The sequence below is a fragment of the Tasmannia lanceolata genome, unplaced genomic scaffold, assembly GCF_043159265.1.
Source record: "Tasmannia lanceolata isolate RefF3 unplaced genomic scaffold, GAP_Taslan_0.1 ptg000008l, whole genome shotgun sequence".
NCBI classification, from domain to species: Eukaryota; Viridiplantae; Streptophyta; class Magnoliopsida; order Canellales; family Winteraceae; genus Tasmannia; species Tasmannia lanceolata.
The window spans coordinates 32409407-32431610 of NW_027518685.1; the positions used below are offsets into that span (position 1 = coordinate 32409407).

Genomic DNA, 22204 nt, shown 5'->3' on the forward strand with positions numbered 1-22204 from the left:
CTTGCATAAAGAGGGCCCTTGCATCTATCATTCCTCATATTTTTAAGGAGGGTAAAAGTGGCTTTCTTTTTTGTACAAAAATCATCTTTGTGGCCTTAGGGGCAATGTTTGGCAACCATGAAACAACATTCCATGGAATATTAGTCGAGCAGTTGTGACTTGTGAGACATGGGGCTGAAACTCCCTCCTCTCCTTGTCAGCTCTTCTTTCACAATTGGGCCCATGAATATTCTATGGAATAAATTTTCTTGGTTGCCAAAACACATTAAGGCCATCATGGATTATTGGTTTATCAGGTGATGGGAAAGGGGTGTTGTGTCCTCTCAATCGCTTTCCCTACCATTCTCTCAACACTTGATAAGCTAATAATTCCATGAAAAAAAAATCATGCTTGCCAAACATGACCTGAGAATGAGCGTAGGGGCTACTGATATTGGCACTACCATATTTTTTATAATTGCACTAACTCAAAACATCCCATCCCCATCCCGAACTGATCAAATTTGGGATTTGCCTTGGGAATTATGGGGAAGGAATCATACAGAAGAAAAGGTAGTGCCATAATATTGATCTAAATGCTGTGAGCCGACACCTGACATGTTCAAGCTAATTAAAAATGAAAAGACAAGTTGAGTTAGTGCAAATATCAAAACAGGGTAGTGTCAACATCAGTAGCCTTAGATGAAACAGCAAGTCAGCAAGAAACTAGCTAGCTTAAACAGAGAAAACAGGATATTATTATAAACAGGAACATTGGCCTGAAAGCCAGATTAGACCATTTACCACCCTCCATTGTTCAATCTAGAGCCACATAAAAAAGATGTGAGAATACATTGCCCCATAATTTTAACCACTCTACATCTCCAATCAGTTTCTTTTGTTAGTACTAACAAAACTCTACAATAACACTGTCCAAGCAAATCTCCATCCAAGTGGAAATAAGTAAGATAAATTGATAAAAATTTACCTTCAAATCGCCAACCAGACGGCTGTACAATCCAGCTGAGCTTTCCATGAATTCCACGCTCTGAACTCGAACCCAAACTCTCCATGCCTAACTTTCCATAACTATTAACTGGTCCTTTTTTCTACTTATTACAAAGTCTACATGATCCTGCATAACTGCCAAAATTGAATGCTATACACCATTATCCAACACCGCGCAAAAAAATTCCAAACGCCCCGAAAATTGTCAAAATTCATGAAATAGTGTTAAATTACTTCTTCAGACTCTTGTTGGAAAGGATTTTCTTCCCATAAGGGCTGCTTCGAAGTATCGGAACAGAAGGCCTGATAGCCTCAACCAAAGCATTATGAAGAGTTCCCTGCTCAACAGGAGAATATGGAGGGGATTAGCATCTATGTCACAAATATCGTTCTAGGGAATTTCTCGGCGAGGGAAAATCTCGGGATATATATATATATATATATATATATATATATATATATATATATATATATATGAGGAAAAGGATTGTACGCTCGAGTGTACCAAGCTTATGGTACGCTCGAGTGCCCAATCACATGTGGGCCCACTTTGTTATGATGATCCAAAGCATTCATTTGAAAGGCCCTTACATAGATGGGGTGTGTACCAAAAATCAGCTCCATAGGATCATCCTAACCCATCCATTTGTGGAGGTCAAAATGGACAGGCACTGTTTGTCCACAAATCTGCCCATTTTGCCCTCCACTTTTGGAGAGGTTAGGATGATTCAATGGAGCTGATTTTTGGTACACACCCTATCTATGATAGGGCCTTGCAAATGAATGCTTTGGATCACCACAAAAAATGTGGGACCCATGTGATTGGGCACTCGAGCGTACAATCCTTTTCCTCTCTCTCTCATATATATATATATATAGGAAATGGTTTGTGTGCAGCTACACAGATAAGCTATTTGTGCATGGCTGCACAAACCATAGTGGGGGCCACATATTTTGGGGGGATCCAAAGCATTGATTGGGAAGGCCCTTCCATGGATAGGGTGTGTACCAAAATCAGCCCTTAGGATCATCCTAACCCAATCAAAGTTGGAGGAAAAAATGGGCAGAAACTGTTTCTGCCCATTTTTTCCCTCCACAAATGGCAAGGTTAGGATGATCCTAACGGGCTGATTTTTGGTACACACCCTATCCATGAAAGGGCCTTCCAAATGAATGCTTTGGATCCCTAAAAAATGTGGCCCCCCCATGGTTTATGCAGCCATGCACAGATAGCTTATCTGTGCAGCTGCACACAAACCATTTCCTCATATATATATATATATATATATATATATATATATATATATATATATATATATATATATATATATATATTTTGGTTTATATCGGAAAAAATGATAAAATAAAATAATTTAAAAATCTATAAAAACATATAAATTAAGAAAAAAACGTAAAATACAAATATCGTAATAAATAAAAATATTGCTATATTTTTAAATTCTCGAGATTTTATCGGGATTTTGTTGCTTTTTTCAAAATATCGCGACAAAATCGCAATAGTTTGAGAATATGGAAGATATTAGCGACATAGATTAGGATCACAGAAAAGCAACAAAGGACAAACATGAGGAAATGGAAGAGTTGGGAGAAACCGAACCTTGGATTGAGTAAGTGCGCATTGAACAACATAATTGCCATACGGGTCCTGTAAGATTTGTCCGAATCGAGAATTATTCATCAGTTCCTGAATGATTTGAGCCCTCTGATCCTCATTAGCAGTTTTAAGGCAATTTTCCACCACATTGCTGCTATATTTCTGCACAGATAGGTACCCATAGTTACCCCTTAGTTGGTCCAACACACTTGCCATCACCCATGGGACCCTCAGCTCAATCACACACTGCACAACATAATTCCTGTACAAGTGTTGAAAGTAGAAAAAAAATCAAAATAAGTTCATTTTATTCTACAAATAGGACATACAAAGTAGATTACAAACAGTTCCACATGTGGAGTTCAGGACCATCTCTCCACACAATTATGAAAAATAAAAAAGCTGACAAGAATATGTCGACCTAAGGCAACATAGATGTACCCATATAGATTTTGAGAAAGGACAAGAGCATTAGATGCAATTTCAGACATCAAGTGGTGCTTCCGATCCCCATCTGACTTATGAATGCACTTTTGAATCACACAGCAGCCGTGACGATCTGTTGCGAGCTCAACACAGTGAGCAGTTGCGGCATCCAAAAGAAACTGCAAATGAATAGAATGCTACTCTCAATATCGACTAAAACCCATCAAACTTGTTCAAGCTTTGATGACTAAAACAAGTAATATTCATAAGAGCATCTCTATCTGATATATGCTTCTAAGAGGTCGGGAAAATGGGGGCGCTGTGTTTCAGCCTCTTGGTAATCCAAGTCAAATTGGATACCACAAAGCTCAATTTATCCAGAAATAGATGGTAATTAAGGTAAGTAGTTACTTATATTTACACATTGGGATTGCGACTAGCTAAAAAATGTGAAGAAAATGCTTTCTAATCAAGACTACCACCACAAGTTGGTTTGATGAACATTGAATCTGTTGGTCTCACATTAAGATGATGCATACATTAAGGGGAATTAGAAACAGGGTAGCATTAAGAGGCAATGTAGAGTGATATTATTACAATATAAGTAAATCTGCAAAACCGCATTTTTAGATTGTACAAAAAATTTGAGCAGGCATCCCCCAACCATATATAACAAATGTTCATTTGAATGCAGTCTTCTATGTATCTTCTTCACGAACTTGAACTTGATGGTACCCAGACTTCAAATCTAGATTCATAAAGAGCTGTGCACGTGATGTGGTTTGCAGGTTATTCCCGTAGAACCTTAGGAGCTTGAAAGGGGAAGTCTTGCAAATAAAGAAACTCAAACCATAACCAAAACAGATTAAGACATCTGGAAGTATTCCAACCAGCCAAGAATACTCACTTTGTGTCCGTTGTTAAGATAATGCAGCACAAAACTTATAAAGTAACATCAAGCATGCATTGACATAAACAATTCTCATCGATAAAAGCCATGAATAATTGGGACATCACGGAATAAAAGTCTGAATGCATACCAAAAATCAATTAAAGTTGTCACTAGGGCCCAACATATCATTTATCAATGGGAAAAATTAGAGTGGTAAAAAGGCTAGTGTAGGTAAGGCATAAATAACTCAAGAAAAGGAGTGCAAGAGGCAAAATAATGATAGGGGCGATCCCATCCGCAGTAGAAGGTAGCACCTCAATCTGAATCAAGCATGAAGAGGTCCCAAGAGAATGAGGGAGAAGTCCGGAAGCCCCGATATGCCCAAGGACAGGGGCAATCAACCGTAGATCTAACCCGAGCAGAAAAGAACGCCTCATGCACAGCCTGGACAATATGTAGCAGCCAGTAGGGAGCTATACTGAAATAAAACTGCTAAAGGTGCAGTTTCAGCAAAGGAATCAACCAGGGACTGATAGGGATGGTAAACTGGGGAAAATCTGCTGAAAACTGGCAGGTTACAGGAGACAGGAAAGAAAACAACAGCCACTAGCTCTAGCTGTTACACAGGAAGGAAAAGGAACAGCAGATCAGCCAAGAAGCCGGTCCAAGAGATAGGGAAGGGATAGGTTGGCTGTCTGTTGCACAAAAAGTGCAGGAATATGTAACCTACAACAGTGAAGAAGTGTAGAGAGAGAGAGAGAGAGAGAGAGAGAGAGAGAGAGAGAGAAGTGAAGAAGGAAGGAAGAGGAAGGAGAAATATCTTGTGCAACGGGAAAGAAGGAACTGCGTCAAAGTGAAGAGAATTTCCCCTCCATGCAGCTAGAAGAAAAAAAGGGTTGTTGCACAATTCCTCTTGTCGAAAATTAGGGCTCTTTAAGACTCTTTCAAGTCACAAATATCATTCTCGGGAGTTTCTCGGCAAGGAAAAAATCTCGGGATATATAATTTTTTTCCTTTTGGGTTTATATCAAGAAAAAACGCTAAAAAAATTATTTAAAAACATATAAAATATATAATTTAAGAAAAAATATCGTAAAAAAATCACTATATTATTACAGTAAATGATTAAAATGAAACTATCGCTATATTCTTTTAAAGGGAAGTGATATATCCGCCCCTTTTGATTACTTGGGACACCCAGCAGCAGTGTATCAATGACTGCAGAGGGGCTGATGTACTTCACTTCAGAAGGATTCAATGGGTGTCCCTCTGCAGTCATTGACACACTGCTGTTGGGTGTCCCAAGTAATCAAAAGGGGCGGATATATCACTACCCTTTTTAAAATCTTACGATTATTTCGAGATCTTCTCATTTTATCAAAATGTCGCAATAAAATCGCTATATTTTGAAAATATCGGAGATACTTGTGACATAGAGGCTCTTAACTCCTTATATAAGGTGTTAAGTGAAAAGTTGGGGTGGGCCCTCGATAACAGCCAATGAAATATAAAGTCACTTAAGAAATGACTTAAGTGCCCCTAATTAAAGATAAAAGAAAGTCTACTTTCCTAAGGGTAGTATAGTACTATAGCCCACTATGCTAGAGTCACTTAAGTCATTAATGAATGACTTAAATGCCTCTACTTAAGGATAGAAGAAAGTATGCTCCCACAAAGGTATAATAGTCAAGTATGGGGGTATAACATAATGGGATGATGTGGACCCTAAGTGATGTGGACAACCCCCACATCTAGGTGCCAAAAAATAGTAATATCCCAAAATATAAAGTAGTAACACAAAAAAAGAAACTTAATGAATGTAACGCCAATCGAAACACATGTCATTGAGGCCTGAACACATCAACATGCTATAGCTGATCCAATAGATTGTCGAACGAAGGCAATGGATATTGATTCTTGATGGTCATTCTGTTGAAAGCTATGCAGTCCATACACATTCTCCATCCACAAACTTTTTTCGGCACCAAGACAACCGGAGAATCACACATCAAGGAACGAGGCTTGATTACCCTTGCTCTAGGAGTTCATGTATTTACCTCTTAATCTCTTTGTCTTCCACATCATGGAGTTCAGGTACAAATGTAAGTTAGGCAAAGGTGCATCTACTACTAATTGGATATCATGCTGCACATGCCTCTTGGGCGAAAGTAGCAAACTTCAACAAAAGTGGCTCAATATCAGATCTCTTCCTTGCATTTAACTACTGCAAACATGATGAAATTGTCCCAGGTTTTGTTGTTTCTTCAGTTGTAACATCAATAACACAAATTTCCTGGTAGCATTCACCATCCTCTGTGTTTGAGTAGCTCTAACCAGAGATATTGCCTACTTTTGGGTTTTGCTGGCATTGATCATAAACTCCTTCAATCCTTTACGAGCTTATATTTCCACAACTATTTGTAAAAGATGGGCATCCCTATCCCACAATTAGAGGCTGCCCAATATCACGTAGCCAACATCAAGGAGAACTACTTTACAAATTACCTCATAAATATACGTCTCGATAATTGCGAACTTGAAGGTACACTAACTAGGCGATTTGCATCCCTATAGCCTTTTGTATCCACCCTAGTCGTTGGACCCATATATGTGATTAGACCATCAGCCACTAAGTTTTTCTAGCTACCCGATACTACAATTACCCAATGACATTGTCTCACCTTAATCTTCTATTGAAAGAGTTCATCCCTTCTGTTTGACTCCGTAGAGGACTCAAGAGGTTTTACCATGAGAAAAAGCTTCCTGTCAGGCTCCTTCAACTTGGGTAATTCTTCTACCTCGTTCACATTCAGAATGACTTTATTTTTCACCATCTGTTGTTTTTCTTACCATTTGGCTACAACTCAAGGTAGAGCTTCCAACACTTATCCTTCACGTGTGCACTCATCTCAATGATTTCAGTAATTCTTATGAGTACTATTGGAAGCTTCTTGCTCGGCTCCCCCTCTGTTTGCCCCAGGTATATGTTCCAACACTTGTTCACCTGTCCACTCATCTCAATGATTTCAATAATTTTTATGAGTAATATTGGAAGCATACTGCTCGGCTCCCCTGTTTGTGACGTTCTATGTCAGGCTTGCCCTGATTCTTTGATTTATCATCTTTCCTCCCAGGCTTCCTTTTTTGTCTTCAAAAGTCATTGCCATCGGCTTCATCAATGTTGCTATCTTGAAAGAGTTCTAATTCCTTCTGAATATACTCATGTAGCCCACTGATGTATTTCATAAGGATTTAGTGTTTATCAATCGAAATCCTTAGAAGAACAGTCCGTTTATGGAAACTAGTGGTGCAGTCTTGAACAGGATGTTCATATCTTTGCTGCAGGTACTGCCACTGCCACTGAATCCACCTATCTTCTTCATAGCCAATGGTATAGAACTGTATTTTAATTAGTCCGTAAATGTTTTCCACGAGATTCTAAAGACTTCATGTCTCCACAGACATGAATTCAACCATGTAAGGGCATACCAAGTTAACTTGAGAAGAGCAAAGTAGATCTTTAGAATACTAGAATACCAATAGATGACGAAATAAGTTTCCAATTGATCCAGTTTTTCGGCATCTATTGTTCCATCATATATAGGTTGGGAACTAGGTTTACATCTATTTTTTGACAGATCCTCTAAAGTATCACTCTGACCCTTGCTTTCCTTGTTGTCCGACGGATCTTGCGCTTTTGGCAAACTGCTCGACTGACTTAATAGGTTATACCCTTCGATTTTGGCACTAATTGAGCCACAATCTCCGTCAAGGCATCAAGTTTCTTCCTCATCTCAGCGAATTGCTCCTTCCAGCTTTCTCCTCCATCCACCCTTTCAGAATTTCTCCCTTTCGGATTGAAGACATTGCAATGGTTCTATATCAAAACTCAGATACTGTTTACGAATCAAAACCATACACCAAGGCTCCACATAGAGGAAAAGGTGATGGTGTCGGGATGCAGATCACATCTGTGAAATTCAATGGTATGAATTATCTATTTTGGCTCAGACTTCCAAAATCTTTATTGGTACAAAAGGTAAACTGGAGTAGTTAAAAGATAATCCTCCTGATAAAAAAGATTCTAGCTATGATGATTGGTTATGAGAAAATTATTTAGTAATGTCGTGTTTGCTAAACAACATGGAACCTCACATAAGTGCCAATGTTAAGTTTCAGAATACTGCGAAGGGTATTTTTGGACATTGTGCATGAGATGTATTCTCATGAGAAAACTATTTCTCATATTCATTAGCTGTATGAGAATATTTTAAATTTTCAGCAAGGAGACAAAAGTCTCAGTGATTATCATAACACCCTTAAAGGGATGTGGGAAGAACTTAATATCAGCCCCTCACAACTGACTCGGAAGTTCAACGAAAACAAATAGAAGAATTTCAAGTGGCCAAATTTCTATAGAGGTTGCATTCTGATTATCATGTAGTATTGTGGCAGATGATCACCAGTGATACTATCCCCTCATTGCTCAATGTTTACTCTCGAATTTAGCGAGTTATTGGTACTAATCAGCCATTCCTATCTTTTGTTCCCTCCAAGGATGCATCTACTATGGTTTCTTCCTAATTAGCATTCTTTTAGTTAATCAATTAACAAAAACCTTACATTGTTCCATAACCTTTTTTTATCCCAATTCATGTGTCTTTTAGGATCTCCAAACAAAGAAAATGATTGGTGGAAGGTGTGAATCTGTTCGTTTATACTACCTTTATGGAAAGCTGATGGAGGTTTGTGCTTCTCTTCATTCTCGCGTTCCATTTTCGGATTGGTCATCCCTCTCAGAAGATCAAGCAAATGGTACCGTCTATTAAGTCAGTGTCTAGTTTAGAGAGAAGTCGGTTAATTTGGTAGACAACTAGACATCATAGGTCAGTGTTTAGGACTCGAGTCGATGACAGGAGTTTAGCTCCCTTTCCTTTGGTCCTCACCGATGTATGGGGTCCTTCTCGTGTGTCTATTATTTTTTACTTTAAGTATTTCATTACGTTTGTGGATGATTTATTCTATAATGGCATGGCTATACTTAAAAGAAAGGTAAGAAGATTTTGTTTCTACTTTCAAATCATCCCATCAAGAAATAAAAGTTCAATTTGGCAAAGATATTTATGTCTTCCGTACCGACAATACTTTAGAATATGTAAAAAATAATCTTGCTACTTTTTGTGTAGACAATGATATTATTCATCAAGCTTGATGTGTTCATACTCAACAATACAGGGTAGCTGAAAGGAAAAATAAACATTTGTTGGAAATTGCTCGCATTATGATGTTTCAGATGGGTGTTCCAAAACGTTATTGGAGAATGTTGTTCTAATTGCAAGCTTTCCTCAGTCTTGAATGGTTATATTCCATATTGTTATCCTTTTCACATCTCATTGTTTCCCGTTCCTCCTCGTATCTTTGGAAGCGTTTGTTTTGCTCAAGTGTTGAGTCTGGGTCTAGATAAATTGTCTCCGCTTGCTATCAAATACGTTTTTCTTGAGTATTCACGTACACATATGGGATATGTGTGTTTTGACACAATTTTTTGTAAATTGTATATTCGTATTATAGATGTCACTTTCTTTGACAAAACACCTTGGTTTTATGTGAAGATGATATTCTTTATGCTAAGTCAATTTCCTCCCCGTCCATAGCCTCATATCATTTTCGACTACCGGTTGCTATTGATGGCTTTTCTGTTACTACTATCAGTGGCTGAAGTCACGGTTGGTTTCAAAAGGGTATACCCAACCCAATGGTGCAGATTTCAAAAGGGTATATCCAAACCTAGTACTTATATCAGTTGTAGTTAATAAGCATTGGTCATCATGTCAGCTAGACCTTAAAAATGTGTTTTTGTATGGAAATCATAGTGAGATGTATTTATGGAGCAACCACCAGGGTTTGTTGGTCAGAGTGAGATTAGTAAAGTTTGCAAATTGAAGAAATCAATGTATGGACACAAACAGAGTCCACATACGTGGTTTGATAAGTTTAGTTAAGAGATTATGGACTCTATATTTCGTCCTTTTTAAAGTCTAGGTTCTAGAGAAGTCAATGACTTCCCTATGCATTAGGGCATTTCCAGAAAGACTACACTCTATCATGAAAATGTTGCAAATAATTCTTCCTTTCCTTTTTTTGGAAGGATCATAATTCTTCCTTTCCTTTCCCATTATTTCCCTTTTCTTATGCTATAATTATATCCTGTGTGTACAGTTGTGGCAAATGGCAACCAACCAACCGTCTTCTCGTTGAATAGCATTACTTTCTAGTTACCATTTCACCCCTCCTTTGCCTTTTCTTGACCCAAATTAGTTGTTTACCAAAACAAAACACTTAGCTTCTAGGTTACAAAACATTATATTCTAACAGGGTGCCTTCCTAATAGGGTAGGCCCATCTGGCGATCTCTACTATAGTAATAAGGATGTTTATGGAGCTATCCCTTATCACATAAATTTGACTTTTGAAGCTGGTCAAGACGTGTTTGATGGTGTTGATTGAGGAATCAAACTTTGGTTTTCGTATGGACTTCAGTCCCCACAGAAGTGAAAGTACCTTTGGGAAGTTTATGGAAGTCCATGAAAATCTTGTAAAATCATAGAAGTTAGTCGAAGTCAAGGGAGACAATGGCAAGAAAACCATCCATAATAGCTTAACAAGATCAAACACCTACTGGCATGCACTAAAGCGGAAATCTGGAATCATAAGATTCATTCTAAACATAGTTATTTCACAATTTTTCAAAGTTGATGAGCATGCCATTTCTTTTATTTTTTGACTCTTTGATCTTATTAATAAAATGCTCATTAATATTTTGATGGGGTTTTTTTTATATGTGAGTGCATGCACGGAATCAAACTTTGGACTTTAGTCCCAAAAGAAGTCTATACATGTCGACCAAAATTGGTGTGTGTCAATGAAGTTTAAAACCAAATCCCCGAGTTTAGGAGACTTCCCTTGACCCCCTTATGTAAATTATAGTCTCACTCGTACATTTTCCTCCTTGAAGTTCACATTTTGAAGATGTTGCTGCCTTCCCTACAGTTTAAGGATCTGCCAAGGCCCAAGGCATGTTAGACTTCTTTTTGTCTCCATATTCCCGATGCGTTAATGCTTTTCAACAAAGACCACACTCTATAACGAGGATGCTGCAACCAGCTTTTCCTTTCCTTTTCCACTATTGTCATTTTCGTATGTTAAAGTCTATCCCAAGCTTGCAATTGAGATGACAAACCAACTGCCTTGTCCTTGCATATTAACACCTATAACATTTCCCCTCTATTGGTTATTTCACCCTTCTTCATATTTTTCCTGCCCGAGGCTTCTAGGTTAATTAAGCATTATATCCTTTCATCTGCCCTTTTATTTGTCCTAGTAGTTTACCTGTTTTCCCTCTTCTACTTCCCAATGCATGTCCAACCCTTTTCAACCCAATAACAATAGCTGATGGAGAACTCATTTCTTTTACAATCACTCAGCTGGCACGCTTGATTATTTAAACCAACTGCCCTTACACACACGAAAGATACCTCGTCCAGCCAACTGACTTTCTCTGGGGCCCACATGTCAAACCCTATTAACCCCTTTCTCTACCCAATTATCCACCTTCCACATTATCCCCAATAGTCCCAAGACCCACTTGAAGCTACCTCCACTAGCAAACTGCCCCTATGGCCCATGGAAGTTAACTCCTCTAAGGCCCAATTTCCACACACAGAGAGAGAGAGAGAGAGAGAGAGAGAGAGAGAGACCTCCTATCAACTCTATCATTTAGTGATTTTCATTCAATTCCAATAGTGACAACTCATAATCCGTGCAACCTCAAGAAAGGGTTAGCATCCACATCCAAGAGGGATTCAATATAGGATCTGATGGATAAAATTGTAGAACTATCACAGGTATGTAGCAAAATATCGTAGATTCGATACCCTTACTATCATACAACCTGAGAGTATGGCTCGATCTACAGAGTGATTGACAGTAGTGATGCTTGTAGAAATGTTCTACCGCCAGTTATTTGTCGGATCTCTCCAAAATTACTGATTCAGACCAGCAGAATGATTTTGCACACACACACACAGACACACACATATATATCCGTACAAACAACAATTTAAAGAAAAATAATATCCAACTGATCAATTGACTGCTATGTAACATATATACATATTAAAATATCCGATTCACAGTCACATAAATTATAAAGAGTGAATATCCCTTACCTCATTGTATTCAGGCCCTAGATTTAGCAAGCATTGTGCAACATGATTACCGTTCGTGTCTTTTATCAACGTCACTATATCCGGATCAAGAGAGGAAACAACCATGGAAAGTTGCTCTGGAGTTGTAAGAGTTTCAATCAACTTCTGTACAGATCGAGTCCTGTGATTCAAAATGAAAATCAGAAATAAAAGATTAGTGAGTGCCAATTGTGAAACTACCAATTACTTCAATAGCTTAAGCTTTTGGAGATGGCATTATTTAATCTTTTATACTTCAACACTCCCCCTACATGTGGCCCCTCTATTTAGGGTTGGCCTACACGTGGCATGTGGCCTCCTCTTTTGTGTTGGCCATTATATGTGGATTTTTAATATCAAGGAGTTTTGACAGGACCTTTTGCTTTGATACCATGTGAAAAAATCAATTACTCCCAAAGCTTAAGCTGTTGGAGATGACGTTATTTAATCTTTTATACTTTAACAAAAACACATACCCATGCATATCACATGAGATTCTCCCAAGTTGACCCCCGCTTCTCGTTACAACATGTAGTATGTGCGTCCTCTGAACTTCATTGCATATTTCGAGCAGCTTTTGGACGAGGTAGTTACCAAAAGGATCAGTCATAAGTTCTACAATGTGACCAATGATCTCTACAAAGATCTTGTGAATGTCTTCGGAAATACCCTCATCAAATTTCCTTTGCAAAAAACGGCAACCTAGTTGGTCCTTCGTCATGAGGTAGATTCTCCCCTTGACTTCATCAACAGAGTTAAATTTCTGTTGTTGTGATTTTGAACTCAGTCTAAAATCTACATGGTTCAGGGATTCATACCCTCCAATAGAGCCAGGTTTGATAGCATTAAGTGAGTTCAAGCCATGGGTTCTAGTCAATATCTTTTCAGGAAAATTTGGTCTCACCTCTTTATCCAAAGTCTGAGGCCATGCTAAACTACTTGCAGACATTTGCCTCTGGCCATGTGCAAATGGGCAGGTGTCTCCCCTACCCGAGAACCCTTGAGCATAGTAGGGGCAAAGGCTATTTCCCATCACTGTAAGATTGGGCTGGTTAAATCCGCTTGGAACGGAGTTGTCATTCCAATAAAAGTCTTTATTAGCCAGTTCAGTTTGGTGGGAGATAGGCATCTCGAAATATGGTTGTTGAGTGTTCCTAGTCATAGACCCAATGGCTGGATTGGCAATCGCTTGAATTGGATGAAACTCAGATCCTTGAGTCTGTAGCTGTTGCAAGTATGGGTAGATAGGAACATTTGAAAGCATCTGAAAATTGTGCAAGTCAGGTGCTAATTGCATAGCTCCAGAGTATAAAGGAAGGCCCAGTCGCTGCCCCACCAAATCACCAGGAAAATGCTCCGGCTTCATCAGCTCATGGACATTGAGTTTCAGATAGTTTGTGCTTTCTTGACCGTTAATTTCCCCATTAAATTTATCAAGCTCATTTGTGCTTGTTAAAGATGAATTTGGTACTGATGCGGGGTTCACTAAATTCATGCCATTTACTGTATTAGCGGATGAAGGAGTAAAAGAATTCTCAAAGTGGTCAGAGTATTGGCCTTCCAGTAAAATTGTGGAATTGGGTAAATTTTTATACTCAAACAATCCTGGTGTAGTTGGTTCCATTACAATGGCCTCCTTTAAGCTCAGTTCATCAAATGCAGACGTCAAAGATTGGGCATCATGTAAATTTGAGGCATCCCTATTGACATCTATGACGGATGTTTGATAGTCACTCTTCATAGTGATTTTCCCTGCATCCAAACTCTCATCACTTAGAATTTTCTGAGGTCCTTTAGAAGCATTCACGGATTCAGGCCTTTCAAAGGCCACACCAGCATAGAAGGTTGCTTTGCTACTGTGATTTGCTGGTTGGGAAACACGATATAAGTTAGTAAAAGAATGAGAAGGAGAGGACTTTCGGTCTTCCTTTTCCAGTGAGATTGCTTCCACATCCGACGAGGAGACAACAGGGCTAGATTCTCTGGGATGAGAAGTTGCATTTGGTATCTCACCTAGAAGCATCTCAAATTCGTCGTAGTCTTGTTCAGTCCCTCTTCCTTGCATCTCGTGAACGGCAGGAAGTTTGAAACTGTACTAGACCGCCAAACCGAGCCAGCTCTACTCGGCAATGCAGATCCGTAGACAAGCCCTGCAATGAAACAAGACTATACCTTGGTGAGTGATTGTGTTATGGAGATGTGCCTGTGTGTATGAATATCCCAGTTTATTAAGGATAAAGACAGATCGTTAAAAAGTTTGATGTGAACAAATTAAGAAAAACTTTATCTTCTAGGCCAATCATATCTCCTGAATAGTGAATTAATCAACAAAAAAATAAACATAACAAACAATGAAGGGAAATTTTCATATTAATATGACCCAGCAATCCAAACATATCACCAAATTCTCCCAAATCACATACTACATTGCTATTACAAAAATTTATATTTTTCGATATATCAATCCTTAGATTCCAATCTTCCAGGAGGGTAGGGGAAAAAAAACAATCTAAATGACACCATTAGCTCAAACCCCTCTAATGCTTGGTTGCTTAAGAAACTCATTACCCTAATAAAAAAATGATTGTTGGATGGATGAAAACCAATTGCCTGGTGTTCATGAGTTAACCTAATGGAAATCCATTAATTGAAACCCACCACACAATGCTGATATATTAGAAAAGCTATTACTTTGATACAACTGAAAACAAGCAAATCCATTATCGCGATCTAAATAAAATCCAACTATCCAAATCCATTATTAAATTCTCCCAAACTAATAAGCTAAACCCATCACAGACACCAATGTAGACCTCCAGTAAAGACCAAGAAATTCTACTGACCAAAAAAAGAAAAATAATCAATTACCATAAATTAGTTTGCACAAAAGAACAAAGTAGAACAAGTAAAATCATCATCAGAGAATTTCCCACAGATTGGGCCTTGAACTCAACAGCTAAAACTCTGTCCAAAAAAAAGAACAAGAAGAACAGAAAAATCGATTCCAACCCTAAAACCATTGATAAAAAAATTTTGAAGAATCGATTCAAACACTAAAACCCTAAAAAATACAAATCAGTTTCAATCCTGCCATCAAATGAAACGAAATAGTAAAACCCTAAACCCTTGACCATCACATACCAAACCCAAAAAATTGAAAAGAAAAAGAAAAAAAACAAAATTTAATCAAAAATTGACAAAAAAAAAAAACAGAAAAATCGATTCCAACCCTAAAACCATTGATAAAAAAAAATTTGAAGAATCGATTCAAACACTAAAACTCTAAAAAATACAAATCAGTTTCAATCCTGCCATCAAATGAAACGAAATAGTAAAACCCTAAACCCTTGACCATCACATACCAAACCCAAAAAATTGGAAAGAAAAAGAAAAAAAAACAAATTTAATAAAAAATTGACAAAAAAAAAAACAGAAAAATCGATTCCAACCCTAAAACCATTGATAAAAAAATTTGAAGAATCGATTCAAACACTAAAACCCTAAAAAATACAAATCAGTTTCAATCCTGCCATCAAATGAAACGAAATAGTAAAACCCTAAACCCTTGACCATCACATACCAAACCCAAAAAATTGAAAAGAAAAAGAAAAAAAAACAAAATTTAATCAAAAATTGACAAAAAAAAAAAAAACAGAAAAATCGATTCCAACCCTAAAACCATTGATAAAAAAAATTTGAAGAATCGATTCAAACACTAAAACCCTAAAAAATACAAATCAGTTTCAATTCTGCCATCAAATGAAACAAAATAGTAAAACCCTAAACCCTTGACCATCACATACCAAACCCAAAAAATTGAAAAGAAAAAGAAAAAAAACAAAATTTAATAAAAAATTGACAAAAAAAAAAACAGAAAAATCGATTCCAACCCGAAAACCATTGATAAAAAAATTTGAAGAATCGATTCAAACACTAAAACCCTAAAAAATACAAATCAGTTTCAATCCTGCCATTAAATGAAACGAAATAGTAAAACCCTAAACCCTTGACCATCACATACCAAACCCAAAAAATTGAAAAGAAAAAGAAAAAGAAAAAAAACAAAATTTAATAAAAAATTGACAAAAAAAGAAAACAGAACAATCGATTCCAACCCTAAAACTCTAAAAAATACAACTCAATTTCAATCCTCCCATCAAATGAAACAAAACATAAAAACCCTAAACCCCTGATCATCATATAGCAAGCCCAAAAAATGAAAAGAAAGGGGAAAAAACAAAATTTAATCGAAAATTGATCCCAAAAAAAAAAACTGAAGAATCGATTCAAACATTAAAACATTAAAAATGCAACTCAATTTGAATCCTCCCATCAAACGTAACAAAACAGCAAAACCCTAAACCCTAGACCCTCACATACCAAACACACACACAAACACACAAAATTATAAAAACAAGAAGAGAAAAAAGCAAGATTTAAAAGAAAATTGACGAAAAATTAATTCCGACACTAAAACCCTAAAATATACAACTGAATTTCTATCGTCCCACCAATGCAAGAAAACAGCAAAACCCTAATCCTTTGATCATCACATACCAACCACAAAAAATATAAAAAAGAAGAGGACAAATGTAGAAAATTGACACCAAAAAAAAAAAAAAACAATTCCAACCCTAAAACCCTAAAAAATAAAACTGAATTTCAATCCTCCCATCAAATTCAACAAAACTGAAAAACCCAAAACCCTTGATCATCACATACCAACCACAAAAAATTGAAAAAAAAAAACAAGAAGAAGAAAAAGGTAGAAAATTGACCCAAAAAAAAAAATCCAACCCTAAAACCCTAAAAGAACTGAATTTCAATCCTCCCATCAAATGCAACAAAACAGAAAAACCCTAAACCCTTGATCATCACATACTAAACACACCCAAAAAAAAAAAAATTGAAAAACAAAAAGAAAAAAGCAAAAAGTAATCAAAAAATTGACAAAAGAACAAAAGATAATCAAGAAAAGAGAGCAAAACAATGAATAGAATAGAGAGAAAAGAGGAAAAGTACGTGAATAGAAAGGGAAAAAAACATACCAAAGAGAGAAACAAAGGCAGCATTAGAAATAGAAGGCTAAATGGGTTAATGGGTTTTGCTTTATAAGAGAAAAGAGAGGGGATTTTTTATGGTTTTGAGGGGTGTTTTGGGATATTTAACGAAACAAAAGGGTTTTTGATAAGGCAACGAAGGGGCGTGGAGGAGGAGGAAAGGTTTTTGCATGGTTTTTCTCTCTTTTACGATTTGGTTTGTTTCTAAATTTCTTATAATATTTTGCACACTCCTGTTTTAGTAATGGCACTCCTCTTGGATTCTGTTACAACTTACAGCCGTTAGGACTTAGGATGCATCGATTTTAAAACAATCCTTGATTACACAAGGTAAGACCTGGATTTTATAATCCTGAAAGTGAGCAATCTAGGTGTTAGCTTATAAAATCTTAGTTTTAGCTAGGGTGCAACTCGGGTCGTGTTCAACCCGAAAAAAGGTCGGGTCTGGTTTTGGGTTGAGTTTTCCCAACCCAGGTTGAGTCCGGTCAGGTTCGGGTTGAGGGTTTGGGTAACCCCGACCCGAGTGAAACCCGACATTTTTTATGATTTTTTATTATTATTTTGTAAGCTTAGAAAGTCGGGTCTGGTTGGGTCGGGTTCAGCTTGGGAAAATGGGTTCCTCGGGTCAGGTCGGGTCAGGTCAGGTTGGCCTCAACTCGACCTGAGTTGCACCCCTAGTTTAGCTTATAAATCCAGTGTTTAGCTTTTAAAATTTCGGGATTTTACAATCTTGGATGATAAAATCCCTGTATCCAATAGACAAGGATTGAACTGAGTCAATTTCATGATCAATGGTAAAAGACAACTTTTGGGGTCCCACAGGGTGCTTAGAAAGGCATGTATGTAAAATCGAGACCATTGAACTTGTAGAACATCATGAGCGGACCCTCATGAGCTTGAAATTAAGGACTATAGAAATCAACAGTATTGATTTTTTGGTGGAATCCTAGACGAGGGGCGACAGATCAAAGGCTTAGCATCATGGATTTTATAAATCGGGATTGTGAAATCCCGGATTGCATGGTAAAAGACAACTGTTGGGTCCCACAGGGGAATATAAAAGCATGAATGTAAAATCTAGACCGTTGACATGGTAGAACATCATGAGCTGACCCGCATGCTCTTGGTCCCATCCTAAACGGATATCACATGTGTAAGATAAAGGGCGACATAAATCAACGGCTTAAAAAGCAAAATTTTACTGAAAATTGACAAAAAAACAAAAAAGGTGGACCTGGCAAATGGGTGGGCCGGGCCGGGTTTCACCCAACCTGTACGGGTCCAGGTCTTAGGGCCGGGTCATAAATGACCCGGAATTTTACAGGTCACAATTTGGTGAACCCGGACCCCACCCGTACGGGCCGGGTGGACCCGCAAGTCACCCGGTTTTTTTTTTTTCTTTGTTGTTTTTTCCCCACACTATAATAGGATGATCCAAACCGTCCATGTGATGGGGAATAACGTAAATAGGTTGAGACCAAAAAAAACATTTCCATAGGATGATCCTAGCCCTCTGATCTATGTAGGAATCACATAATATTATTTATGGAAACCTCTATAGATCAGAAGGCTAGGATAATCCTAAGGAAATGATTTTTGGGGCACAACCTATTTAAGTTATGTTCCATCACATGGACGGTTTAGATCATCCTAAGATGTGGTCCATACAGTACCATATAAAATCTAAATCATTTGGGTTTTTACGAGCACCTGCGGGTCCACCCGGCCTGGCCCAGTTTTGACTTGACCCAGACCTCATAAATTACGGGCGGGCCGGGTGGACCCGTTGGTCCGGGTCACTTTATAAAAACAAGGCAAAAGATAATAGAAGAATCGACTCCAACCCTAAAACCCTAAAAATAGAACTCAGTTTGAATCCTCCCATCAAATGCAACAAAACAGCAAAACCCTAAACCACTAATCATCACATACCAAACTCAAAAAATTGAAAAAGAAAATGAATAAACAATATTTAACCAAAAATTGACAAAATAAAAAAGGGAAATAAGAAAAGAAAGAGAAACAGTGACTAGAATTGAAAGAAAAGAGGGAAAGTAGGTGAATAGAAAGGGAGGAGAAAAACATACCAAGAGAGAAACAAGCGCAGCATTAGAAAGAAATAGAAGGCTATGGTTAATGGGTTTTGCTTTATAAGTAAGAAGAGAGATTTTTGAGGGGGTGTTTTGGGAAATTTGGGGGTGGGAATTTGAGCGAAAGAAAAGGGGACGATAAGGAGGAGTGGTGATATAACTTGCATGGTTTTTCTCTCTCTCTCTGCGTTTTGGTGTGCTTTGGTTTTTGGTTTGGTCTTGTTCTTATGGGAATGATATTTATGGTCCCTTTTTTACTTGGAACAGCCCCTCTAGTGTAAAAGAGTAGTCATGAATACACTATACAGGGCTGTTGTAGGGGAAATTTGGGGTGAATATATAACTTTTTTTTGTGTGTATGAATACATATCTTACCATTATTTCTAAATTTTTTATATTTGCATACTCCTGTTTTATTAATGGCACTCCGCATTTTATTTAATTTAATATTTTTATTGGTGGTTGTTGGATCATGATAGTAAAATTCAGGATTTTACAAGCTAAGACCTTGATTTTATAAGGTAAAACCTGGTTTTTATAGTCCTGAAAATCACAATCCGTGTTTTGATTAGCTTATAAAATCTTAGTTTTAGCTTGGAAAATCCAGGATTTTTTAAATTCTTGTATTGGAGAGAATCACTTTCAAGGTCGATGGTAAAAGACAATGGCTGGGTCCCATGGGGTCATAAGTAGGCTAGTGTGTAAAATCAAGACCGTTGAAGTTGTAGAACATTATGAGCAGACCCGCATGATCTTGGTCCCATCTCAAACAGATATTAGGCATGTAAGATAAAGGACTGCAGAAATCAACGGTTTAGATTATTTTGTGGAATCCTACATGAGGCAAGATGGATCAAAGGCCTAAAAAAAACAGAAGCATGAAAATAAAATAGAGAAGTGTCGTTATCAAAACAAGAGAGTGCAGATGAGATAATACAAAATTGCAGAAAAATAGAGAAAATTTAGGGCTAGGGCTAGAATCATTATATTTGGCCAATTGTTTCGGCAGAACAAAGGAACGGTTTAGATCATCCATGTGGATTGTGGGCCCATTTCTTCTAAAATCTAATCTAGTCAAGAGTCAAGACGTAGGGATTATCCATATATAGGATTGGGATCCTTGGTTATCCCGTACGATAAAGGACTACATAAATCAACGGTGTAGAAAGTTTTGTGGAATCCAACATGAGGATTGGTGGATCAAAGGCCTAGGATCATTTGATCCTGGGATAATATCTCCTTTTATTTATATGTTGGAGCTTATCACACAACAAGAAAAAGCGGTTTGGATTATCTTATGAAGTGGGCCCCACTGTATTTTTTGAAAAAATACTGGTATAAAACTCACATATAACACCACCTAAACTAGGGGTGCAACTTGGGTCGGGCTCAACCCGATTTTGGCTCGGGATTCAATTTCGGGTTGGGTTAGAGTTGAGGCCTTTGCAACGCAACTTGACCTCCGTCCTCTAATTTTCTCATGATTTTTCTAGGATTATGCTATTTTTTCTTGTATTTTTCTATTTTGCCCCTGGATGAACCCGAACCCAACCCAACCCGATTTGGAGGCGGGTTGGGTTGGGTTAGTGTTGAGAGAATATTAAATCGGGTTGGGTTAGGGTTGGCCTCAACCTGACCCAACCTGATCGGAGTTGCACCCCTAACCTGAACATGGTTTTAAGTAGCTTGTTGTTATAAAAAATAAAAGCGGGTCGGGTTAGGGCTAACCCAGGTCGGGTTACAGTTAACCTGGTTTTTTTTCGATCGTCTTAGGCTGGAGTTAGTTTCAACCCGACCCGGCCTGAGTTGCACCCCTAATAACGAGGCATTTCCATCAGGAAAAACCATCTAATAAGCCTTATTCTTGATTTCCTGTGGGCCAAAATTACGCAATTGGATAACACTAGTGCAGGGCTTAATAGATAGACGGTCCAGATGAATTATAATAGCCATATATTTACCATCAATATCAATCCTAAGGATCAATTTTTGGGTCCCACATGGAGACATCATGTTAATCAAGATCGTTGATATTGTAGACCATCATGAGGGAATCCTGAACCATGTGATAAAAGCTACAAATTTACGTTCCTTGGCATAATATGAAACCAGATTCCATCAATCAAGGGACTAGGTTCATCTGATTAAGGTGGGGACAACAATAATGCACCAGACTTATGGTCACCATCTGGATCAACGGACTTGATCGTGTCCACATTCTTCTTGTGGGGCCCAAAGGTTTTTTCTTCTTCTAACATTGGTCTATTTGCACCAAAGAATTAGCATAATCTAATAGCAAGGTTCATGGCCAATCAAGAGTTTTAGCCCACGAGGGGAAGGGTATGGATCACTGAACTGTGGTTCTCCCGACGGTTGTTATACGTATGTGGAATCTAATCTAACCCCTTTAAACCTATCCCATACCAGGTTGGGTCCCACCTAGTCCCATACTTAGCCAGGCCCCTACTTAGGATTGAAAGTTCCACCACACTTCTACATCCGTTGCGGCCTACTCTGTGGCAGCTTTCACCGTGGCCTTTTATTCATGATAATCCTTTCCACAGGTCGACCTTCCATGACTTGAAATGAATGATGGCTATTAAAAACAACAAGAGAAAGTTAAGATGAAGAACGCCACTGTTAAAAAAGGAAATAAAAAAGCATATTAAAGGTGTTAGTAAATGAAAATATAAAAACACGAGAAGGAGTGCCAATGGGGGTGCCCTTGCGGATGATTTTTCCATGTTGCCCTTCAATTTAGCATTCCTCTAATTATCATTTTGCAAATAATCATGCTTAACTTCAAAACCATTTGCCTGTAAGATTATATTATCTACAATTTTTTTAAAATGAGGCCGACAATATCTCACTAACTATTGATATAGCATA

At 37.7% G+C, this 22204-nt stretch overlaps 1 protein-coding gene across 2 annotated transcripts; it reads right to left on the reverse strand.

The window, feature by feature from the left end:
- Positions 1–714: 714 nt before the first annotated feature.
- Positions 715–19487, reverse strand: LOC143883571 (pumilio homolog 12-like). 2 transcript variants are annotated; one of them, XM_077386913.1, is made up of 6 exons: positions 19313–19487; positions 12642–14315; positions 12148–12307; positions 3044–3207; positions 2606–2864; positions 715–1325 (listed from the first exon to the last, which is right to left on the reverse strand). In XM_077386913.1, exons 2-6 carry the CDS (start codon positions 14228–14230, stop codon positions 1218–1220), a joined length of 2280 nt encoding a protein of 759 aa, XP_077243028.1. In that variant the 5' UTR covers positions 14231–14315; positions 19313–19487; the 3' UTR covers positions 715–1217. The 2 variants fall into 2 exon arrangements, with proteins under 2 accessions (XP_077243028.1, XP_077243027.1); XM_077386912.1 differs by lacking the exon at positions 19313–19487 and adding an exon at positions 17214–17395.
- Between the last annotated feature and the right edge of the window lie 2717 nt (positions 19488–22204).